This window comes from Pelophylax lessonae, assembly GCF_965119305.1.
Source record: "Pelophylax lessonae genome assembly, chromosome: 7".
Taxonomy (NCBI): domain Eukaryota; kingdom Metazoa; phylum Chordata; class Amphibia; order Anura; family Ranidae; genus Pelophylax; species Pelophylax lessonae.
This window is the reverse complement of record NC_138774.1, coordinates 71,389,036-71,399,414: the sequence shown is the minus strand read 5'-3', so window position 1 is coordinate 71,399,414 and position 10,379 is coordinate 71,389,036. Positions and strand designations below refer to the sequence as shown.

Genomic DNA, 10,379 nt, shown 5'->3' with positions numbered 1-10,379 from the left:
AAAGATAAAAAAAAAATGTTTTTAACATAGAAACATAGAAACATAGAATGTGTCGGCAGATAAGAACCATTTGGCCCATCTAGTTTGCCCAATATATCTGAATCCTATGAATAGTCCCTGGCCCTATCTTATATGAAGGATAGCCTTATGCCTATCCCATGCATGCTTAAACTCCTTCACTGTATTTGCAGCTACCACTTCTGCAGGAAGGTTATTCCATGCATCCACTACTCTCTCAGTAAAGTAATACTTCCTCATATTACTTTTAAACCTTTGCCCCTCTAATTTAAAACTGTGTCCTCTTGTGGTAGTTTTTCTTCTTTTAAATATGCTCTCCTCCTTTACGAGTTGATTCCCTTTATGTATTTAAAAGTTTCTATCATATCCCCTCTGTCTCTTCTTTCTTCCAAGCTATACATGTTAAGGTCCTTTAACCTTTCCTGGTAAGTTTTTTCCTGCAATCCATGTACTAGTTTAGTAGCTCTTCTCTGAACTCTCTCTAGAGTATCTATATCCTTCTGGAGATATGGCCTCCAGTACTGCGCACAATACTCCAAGTGAGGTCTCACCAGTGTTCTGTACAGCGGCATAAGCACTTCTCTCTTTCTACTGCTTATACCTCTCCCTATACATCCAAGCATTCTGCTGGCATTTCGTGCTGCTCTATTACATTGCCTTTTGATCTTTTGCTTAAAAAAAAAATAGTTTACTTCCAACGCAGACCTGAAGTGACGTCATCATGTTGCTCTGGTCCTCCAAGGCCATAGAAGCGATCAAAAAGGATCTACTCTTTGATCGCCTCCGAGACTAGGCAGCTGCACCGTTGGATTGTTTCTCGGGGTGAACCGGCGGAAAGAGTAAGCCTGAGAAACAGGAGTGAGCAGCAGGAGGTGGGGGACGTCCCCTCCCACAACTTCTGAAAGAAAACTTTAATAAGAAAGCCTGCCACCTGCTGTAAAAAAACAATCCTAGGAGTTATGGCTGATATCTTCAGCCATAATCCTGGTAAGTCACTTCAAAGCCACAATGTATATATAAATATTGCGGACTTGACGTGGGTAAACATACAATTTAAACTTTTTTTTATTCTCACTGTTCAATAAATTTTAAAAACATTTGTTGATGCTGTCAGGATTCCAGATTGTATTTTACTGTAGTGAGCTAAGCCTCTACTACATTGAAATCCCTAGAAGTCTTATCAGCCCTGCTCACATTAAATCTGTAAGGGGGAAAGGATTCCCCTTCCCTCCTCCACAAAATGGAGACAAGAGGGGGAAGTGTTCATTAGTCCTAACACACTTTCTGTCCTGGGTTGACAACACTGATCCTTCATAGATACAGTACAGTGAGTGAGCATTGTCACCCTAAGAGTGGAAGCGTGTTTAGGACCAGATCACCAGAAAAAATAAAAGGAACAACCAAACTGCAGCCCATGGGCCTGAGCCATTCCTTTTGCTTGCCTTTACCCAGCCCTTGGGCCACTATTTCTCCAACTGACCCCAGCATATGGTTGGGGATTCTGGATCCTCTGTGAGAGGGTACAGCTGACCAGGTACAGGGAAGCACAAGAGACAAGGATCTGGGAAAGCTTGGAATACTAGACTCACAGTAATGGCAGGAGGATAGTGCAGTACAAGGGTATGGGTCTTGCAGGCAGGCTAAGAGACATTTACAGCACAGGGGTGCTGGGCTCACAGGAAGGCAGGAGTCATGGATATCTTACAGTAGTGGGATGAGGAGGGGCTTACAGGAACACAAGATAATGGTAGGTATAAGGAAAATAGAGATGCACAAGGGTCCCAGAGAATGCAGGTAGACAGAATACAGTAGAGTCTAGGATAGGTAAGATACTCATTGATATCAAAGTAGGGTCACCACCTCATCCCTTTAAACCAGGACACACATTAATTACACAGGTTCTGTGGCTGATTAAGGTAACTCACTTAGTGCCTTATGCACATACTATGAGCCCCAGAACCTGTGTAATTAATATGTGTCCTGATTTAAAGGGATGAGTTGGCAACCCTATATCAAAGGTGAAGAACCCAGCATGCCTGCACGTACAGTTAAGCTGAGGATCCTTGAACAGGCTGAGGCACAGAGTCTAAAGCCCGTACACACGTAGCAATTGTCGGCCGTAAATATTCGTCCACCGACCGATCGGCCGATTGTCGGCTTGTTAGTATGATGCTTCCGACAACCGACTGCGACTTTTCGGCCGAACAGAATCTGGTGTGCAGGCTTTAAAATTTTTGTTGGCCAACACCAGAACGGCCGATTGTTCCTCAGTCAGTACAGAATTCGGCCGACAAACAGCAGATGAGCAAGACTGGGCATGCTCAGAGAAGAAAAAACACACAGAAAGTTAACCATCACACGATATCACTTCTGCAGTCGGCTGTTGTTGGCCGACAAAATTTGTGTGCAGTCTTTAGCACTTTTCAACCGACAGGACAGCACCGGACAAAAGACGGCCGATCGTTCGGCCGACATTCGGTACGTGTGTACGGGGCTTTAGGAACCTTCTTGTCTTCTCCAGAGCTCCTGAAGGAGGAGATGGGTTGTGCTGCAGACAATTTTCATGTTGCAGCCCTCTCTCTCACCCTAGTAGGCAGCTACTGGGAAATAAGGGATGATAAGCAGGTAGAGTCCTTTAAAGCACTAAGAAGCTAGGATCACAGGTCAATGGGTATTATGCCCTAGCTGAAATAAATCCATGAAATCACATAGAGGCTCTGGGAACAGGTAAAACACAAAAGAGAACACAGAATCACCGGGAGTGAATAGTAATTCACAAAAACAGATGGGATTCTATTGGAGCAGGCAGAAGTGCACGGGAACACAGAGAAGGAAACAGACTAGAAATACACAGGGAGACACTGAAGCAGGTTTCAGACACAGGTGCTGATAATGAAAGGCAGGCTGAGACACAGAAAACTCGAAGGAGATCGTGTAGGTGCAGAAAGTCTGAAAGCTGGCAGGGTGCACAAGCGAAACAGGTATAAGTACATTGGAATGCCCAGAGGATACAACTGGTACAAGGGTACAGGTTGCAGGCAGGAACACAGAGTCACTGGATAGACTGGGTGAAACTGGGGATATGGAGGTAACTTTGAAAGTCTCTTGAACTTGCAAAGTCACTAGGAACACAGGGGGTCCAGCTATAGGAACACTAGGAATCTCTTGGTCACTCAGAATTCTTGGGGAATTTAGAGACAGCCCAGCTTAAATAGAAAGGGAGATGGCCTGGCTGGCCTGGGCAGGGCATGTAGCTAACTGAATCAGCAGCAGTTAAATACCAGCCTTGAGCACTGTTATCCTGCGGGATAACAGGAAAAAGCAGAACCCTGCACACCTGCTGGTCTGTAGGAAAAGAAGTGGTAGTTCAGCAGCAAAGCTGCATATCTGTAACAATCAAAGGGGAACTTTTTCTCCAACTGATATCAATAATGTGGCACTATCCCTTGTAAATGATACCAATGAAGGAGCACTATAACTCCAACTAGTACCAATGATGTATCATATTACTCCCACTGATACCAATGATGGGGTACTCTTACTCTCATGCATTCCAAAAATGGGGCATTATTTGTCATCCCACTATTAGGTGCTAGGCCCATTTTTACTATCATAGCTCACAAACCCAGATGTATTTTTTTAATTCTCACTGATCATTGAGACTAGTGCATTGTTAACTACTACTAACACTGGAGCATTTTCTACTCCCCTGCCCAGTCTGGCCTATCTAAGGTCTAAATAACATGGAACTGGCCCTTTGTTTAGAAAGTTTGAGAACTCCTGCTTTATACCCTTAAAATGTAATTATATAAAATTTCACATTTCCTATTCATGTCACTTAGACTTTACTAGCTATGATTTATTTCTTAGCTTATTTTCCTAAAAAATAAATATGTGCTTTTAAATTCAGATATATGAAATTAATGAATAAATGTAAAATACATAAATGTATTTCTCTTTTATATCCACAGGCACCTGTAATCACGGTGGTCTTAAAAACATCAGCAAGCCATTTGTGGTACAGTTGAACTGGCTAGGCTTCAACTACAAATTTGGAGGTTGGGGAAAGGATTCCTTCGTAGGTGCTGAGCAGGATACACACTGGGTGGCCCCTTTAACCACTGACAGTCGTACCATGAATATCTTCCGATATTACCCCACTTATGATGATCTCTTGCTGTACAAGAGACCTACAGATAAGGTCCTCACCAAGACTCTGGCCTACAACAATATCGACTATTCTGGCTGTGGTCAAGGTGGTGGTATGATCTTGTTCAACTACTCCATGTATTACAACTGCTACAATACAAGGGACATCTGCAAATATAAAGTAGACACTGGTGCTTTGGAGAGGAAGACCCTTATAGATTCCACATTCAACAACCGCTTCTCCTACGCATCATCTAACTGGCAAGACATTGACCTCGCTAGCGATGAAGATGGTCTTTGGGTCATTTACTCTACAGAGCAGAATTCTGGAAACATGCTTATAAGCAAACTTAACTCAACTACTCTGACTGTGGAGAGAACTTGGTCTACTGCCCAGTATAAACCTGCTGTCACCAATGCTTTCATGGTTTGTGGGGTCCTGTATGCAACTAGAACCCTCAATACCCGAAAGGAAGAAATATTCTATATGTATGACACCAGTACAAGCAAAGAGGGGCAAATTAGCATTGTCCTTGACAAGATGATGGAAAATGTACAGAGTTTGAGTTACAACCCCAATGATCACAAGCTTTATATGTACAATGATGGGTATTTGGTTACCTATGATCTTGCCTTCAAGCCACAAGAAAAACCTTCATAAAATTTCCCATAACCAATTAAAATATAAGTCTTCCTAAAACCTTTACTGGATTTTGGGAAGATGACATCTGAGTCAACCATAATTGCAATGCAAAATAAGTAGAAAATCTATGTAGGAAATGCCAACTGACTTGCAGCTCCACACATCTATGGAAGATGATTGCCTTGAAATGATCTTCCTGGAAGTGAGAACTTTAGCTAATCATGTGAATCTTTTTAGTAAACCTATATAATTGCTGTTGCCGACTTGTTTTCTGAACTTGCAGACTCCAAGGCTGTCAATCTGATCCTGGCTTTGTTAGCTAGCAAGATATAGACTTGGAACAAATGCAGCCAGTAAATTCAGAAAAGTCTGAACCTTAGGTAAGTTGCTCACTAGCTCACTAGCAAAGTCAGCATCATGTTAAACACCCCAAAGCCTCTACCAAAAAAAAAAAAAAGCTGCTAACAGGTTGACAGGTGCCTTGCATCAACTCCTCCTTTTTTTAGTACATGCTCACTCCCCTATTTGCCAGTGGGGCTGCCCATCATAATGATGAGTCAACAGGAATTTAAAGGAGTAGAAGAGAGCTGGGAAACAGGAAATTTTTTTTCCTGATCGAAACTGTATGACCAGGAAGACTAAAAAATGTCTAGGTGTCTGAACTTTATACCTGTCTGTAATGTCAGCTTTTACATTGCTGTTACCATAAATTCCCTTGAAAGATTTGCACGATCTGCTGTGGTTTGGGATATAAAGACATAAACATAGGTAATCCAGTGAGATGCCACTCTGTCCTGGGCTTCACATATGTGGCTGTGGTTTGACCCACTAATGTTAAATCTTATCAGTTTCAATAAATGTAATGTGAAAAGCCCCACTGTATTTTGTTTCTACTGTCTGTCAGAACACTGAAAAAACTTTTGTTCACCAAAAAATCCATTTATAATGCAGGAGCATTATATTGTACAAATTGGATATTTTTGTGTGTATACTAATAAAAATATATGTTGTATATCACTCTAGGCTGCCCGTGCATTATTTCTATATGTGTTTTGGTAGGAGCATATCCATCATGCTCACATGCAACATAGGGAATAGGACAATCAGTACAAGTTGTCTAGGGGTCTGGGGGCAAGTTTTTTCTTCTCTGGTTCACCCTCCATGTGAGGACATACAGGTGTTGATTTACTAAAGGCAAAACGACTTTTTGTGCAGTTGCTCCAGAGCTTAGTAAATGAGAAGAAGCTCTGCTGTCTTCCATCATCCAATCATGCACAAGCAAAAATGCTGTTTTTTCTTTAATTTTCCTTGCAAGGGATTGCATACTCTTTGCAAAAGGAAGCCTTACCTCATTTACTAAACTCTGGAGCAACTGCAGTTGAAGAGGGCAATTGCACTTTGCAAAGTGCACAGTCTATTTGTCTTTAACCGATTAAGGACCACTCCACGTACATATAGTGTAGCAGGGCGACCGTTAAGCGCAAAATCACGTACCTGTACGTGATTTTCTTTTTTGGCTCTGGGGCATTGCTGATCACTGCAATTACTAGTAAAAAATATTTTTTCAAAAAGTCCCTAAATCTATCCCATAGTTTGTAGATGCACAAACCAGTCAATATACCCCTATTGGGATTTATTTTACCAAAAAGATGTAGCAGAATACATATTGGCCTAAATTGATGAAGAAATTTGATTTATTACATTTTTCTATTGGATGTGTTTTATAGCAGAAAGTGAAAAATATTTATTTATTTTTTTTTGTTTATAGCGTATAAAATATAAACCACATAGGTGATCAAATACCACCAAAAGATAGCTCTATTTGTGGGAAAAAAGGACATCAATTTTATTTGGGTATTATTATTATTAATATTATTATTATACAGGATTTATATTTATATAGCACCAACAGTTTGCGCAGCGCTTAACCACTTAAGCCCCGGAAGATTTTACCCCCATTCCGACCAGGGGGTATTTTGCGATTCGGCACTGCGTGAATTTAACGCACAATTGCGCGGTCGTGCGACGCTGTACCTAAACGAATTTGACGTCCTTTTTTTCCCACAAACAGAGCTTTCTTTTGGTGGTATTTGATCACCTGTGCGATTTTTTGATCACGCGCTATAAACAAAAAAAGAGCGTCAATTTTGCAAAAATAGCAATATTTTTCACATTTTTTTATATGAAATTCCCCCAAAAAAAATGTAAAAATCAAAATTTTTAAAAATTTTCGGCCAATTTGTTTTATGCTACCTATGTTTGGTAAAAAAAATCGCAAAAAGCGTATTTTGATTGGTTTGCGCAAAAGTTATCGCGTTTACTAACAAAGGGAAAGATTTTTGTCATTTTTGTTGTTTTTTTTTTTAACGCGTAATGGCGGCGATCTGCGATTTTTTTTGCGGTACTGCGACATTGCGGCGGACAGATCGGACCCTTGACTGACATTTTTGACACTTTTGGGGTTACCAGTGACATTTCTACAGTAATCAGTGCTATACATATGCACTGTTACTGTAAAAATACACTGGTAGTGAAGGGGTTAACTTTATTTGGAAGGGAGGGGCTGTGTGTGTCCCTAGGGGCGTGGTTTCTACTGTGATTGGCTGTGGCTCTAGCTGTAAGGACACTGATCAACGGATCTACATACCAGATCCGTTTTATCAGTGTCTTTGCAGCGAGGAGAATGACAGGCAGTTTGTTTACACAAGCTGCCTGACATTCTCCCTCTCCCCCGCCGATCGCCGAGTGGCCGGCGGACATCGGGTCCGCTGGTCACACGCGCGGGGGGGTCCGTGACCACGCGGGAGCGGGAGCGCGCCTCCGGGGGCGCGCGCTCGCTCCCTAGACCCTCACAAGCAAGCAACGTAGCCCTACGTTAGTTTGCCTGTGAGGGGCTGACCGCCGACGTAGATAGTCGTGCGGCGGTCGGCAAGTGGTTAACAAAATGAAGGCAGACATTACAGTTACAATACAATTTGGTACAAAAGGAATCAGAGGGCCTGGCTTGTTAGAGCTTACAATCTAAAAGGGAGGGTCAATTGATACAAAAGGTAATAGCTCTGGCGGATGAGCTGATGGGGAAAGTGAAACAGTGTATTAGTTAGTACAGCGTCACACGACCGTGCAATTGTCAGTTAAAGTAATTGCAGTGCCGTATTGCTAAAAATAGCACCAAATGAAAGGAGAAGAGTGCAAAATATTCCCAGCTCCATTTTCAACTCAGATCTGCAACTGTGAAACCCGTGCGCATGAGTAGGAGTGGGGTCATCGCGGCCTGGTCTATCAAATGACCCAAGGCACGGGACCTGTAAGGAAGACAGGGCAAAGATGGAAGCGCCGGGGGCCTGCCGCATCGGTCCCAGCACTAGAGTACACTATATGATAGGTAAGTCTGCCATATTGTACTAATATGTTGTGCATACTAGTACATTATGGCATAACACACCTGGGGGGGGGGGGGGGCTAAAAAAAAAAAAATTCTAGCTCTGTTTTAAAGTGTTACGAAACCCTGAACCCTGCATTCACTATATCTGGTCTCCCACAGTACACAGAACATGGAAATGCAATTATTTTAATAAATATAAATTGCTAAATATCTTGACTAGGGCAGTTCAGAGGTAACCTACCTACACCAAACACTTATATCCCCAAAGATTACCCACCCACTTGACCAAAATCAAACACTTAACTCGAGATGGATTTAAATGGCCGTAAGTCCTTTTATTATGCAAAATAACAATTAATAAACAAAATAAACAATAAATAACCGATAAATAACAGCTTTACATTACAGTCGTAATTTAGTAAGAAGTCCTTGCAACTCCATTACCAACCTGTTCTGTCTGTGGCACCATTTTGCTAAAAATATCTGCCCCCAGCTGCAAGACACCACCTTGGGGACATTCCCAATTGGCCTCAGACACTTTACAGGTCTACCAGTACCTGGTCACTATTATTGGACTACAACCAATCATCAAACACCATACCAACAGATGGGTCAACACTTTTATCACAGACAACAGATTTTTAAAACCCCAGTAAAGGACCTCCAACCGCCACAAGTGTACCACCTACACTTTTGCGCCCCTCCAAACCTCAACGGCTTGCTGTACCCCATCCCTCAATCCCAGGAATCACAAATCAGTACCGACTGCATTTAAATGCACACCATCACCTCTAAGGTATTGTTTCCTGTCCAACTTGGCAAAGTGATGGATCTCAGGTAGAACCCGACTCCATAGCACACCAGGCACACCAATCCACCGCACACTGCCCACTTCTCTAAAAAGAACTAGTTGCCTCCCATTAAGCCTCGTGTCTGCCCTCTTAGCTCCCCAGAACACAAAATATTGCCCCAAAATCCAAATAAAGCATTGATGAACACGTGCAAGATAAAAACAAACCACAGTACAACAGGCTGGAAGAGCAACACTGCAACGGACAACACAGACACAAAGTAGAAGGGATAGAAAAAAAACAAAAAACTGAACTTAGCTCAGACCAGGTGGGGCCACACATACAACTTATACTTGTTTGATTCTCACCTACCAATGCTTTGAATACCTCCAGCATGTAAACCCCAGTGAGATGCCTCGGTGGCCATGCCAATGCGGACAGAATGAGAGGAGTACTCCCTAACATTCAAACCAGACGCAAAGAGGCATTTGCAAAAGACCCCAATAAACTGAAATTTTGACAGCCAAGAGCCATCTAAGCATACAAACAAAGGGCTGTCCCTCTAGCAGAGTTGTATAAAGTACTCGAAACCCATACTTGAGTAAAAGTACAAGTGCTCGATCAAAAAGTGACTTGAGTAGAAGTGGAAGTGCTCAATCAAAAAGTGACTTGAGTAGAAGTACTAAAGTATTCAACATTTTTTGTACTTAAGTATTGCAAGTAGTTTTTTTAAAAATGTTGCTACTCAAGTACTGAAAGTAAAAGTACCAGTAGTTTTGAAAAAAAAATGCTACTCAAGTACTGAAAGTAAAAGTACAAGTACTGTGTTATGTAGTTATTAATGAAAGAAGTCAAAAGTTTGAACATCATATTGTTTTTTATTATTTCAAATGCAGCTTTTATTTATACATACAGTAGCATTTATTTTCGTATACGCAGATAATACACATATTTTGTACTTCATGAAATCTGCCATCTACTGTTCTGGCAGTGGTAATTTTTATAATAGTAACGAGTAACTATGTAGCACAAAAAAAATATATCGGAGTAGAAGTATTGAAATCATCGAAAAAATGTAGTGAAGTAAAAGTGGAAGTAGGAGAAAAAAATTCTACTCTAGGAAAGTACAGATACCGCCTTTCGGTACTTAAGTACAGTAGTGAAGTAGTTCTACTTAGTTACTATACATCTCTGCCCTCTAGGGACACACTTGACAGAACCTCCTTACTGCAAGGGCTATTTGCCCTGACATAAAAAGATCTGCATACCCTTGCCCACCTGATCTGTCTTAGAACGCTGATTCAAGAGCTGAACGGAAGACTCAGTACAAACTGTGTCACCAGCCAGCCACCTTCCTAGAAGGGTTAAGTAATTCACTAATCCTCAGAGCCCC

General features: G+C 41.7%; 1 protein-coding gene across 1 annotated transcript in view; it reads left to right on the top strand.

Annotated features, from left to right (window-relative positions):
- Positions 1 to 4,865, top strand: part of LOC309559623 (olfactomedin-4-like) — a 13,887-nt gene extending 9,022 nt beyond the window's left edge. The window contains exon 5 of the mRNA XM_082262960.1: positions 3,990 to 4,865. Within this exon, the coding sequence (XP_082119086.1) occupies positions 3,990 to 4,828 (839 nt within the window). The 3' untranslated portion in view covers positions 4,829 to 4,865. The remainder of the gene's footprint in view (positions 1 to 3,989) is intronic.
- The last annotated feature ends 5,514 nt before the right edge of the window (positions 4,866 to 10,379 follow it).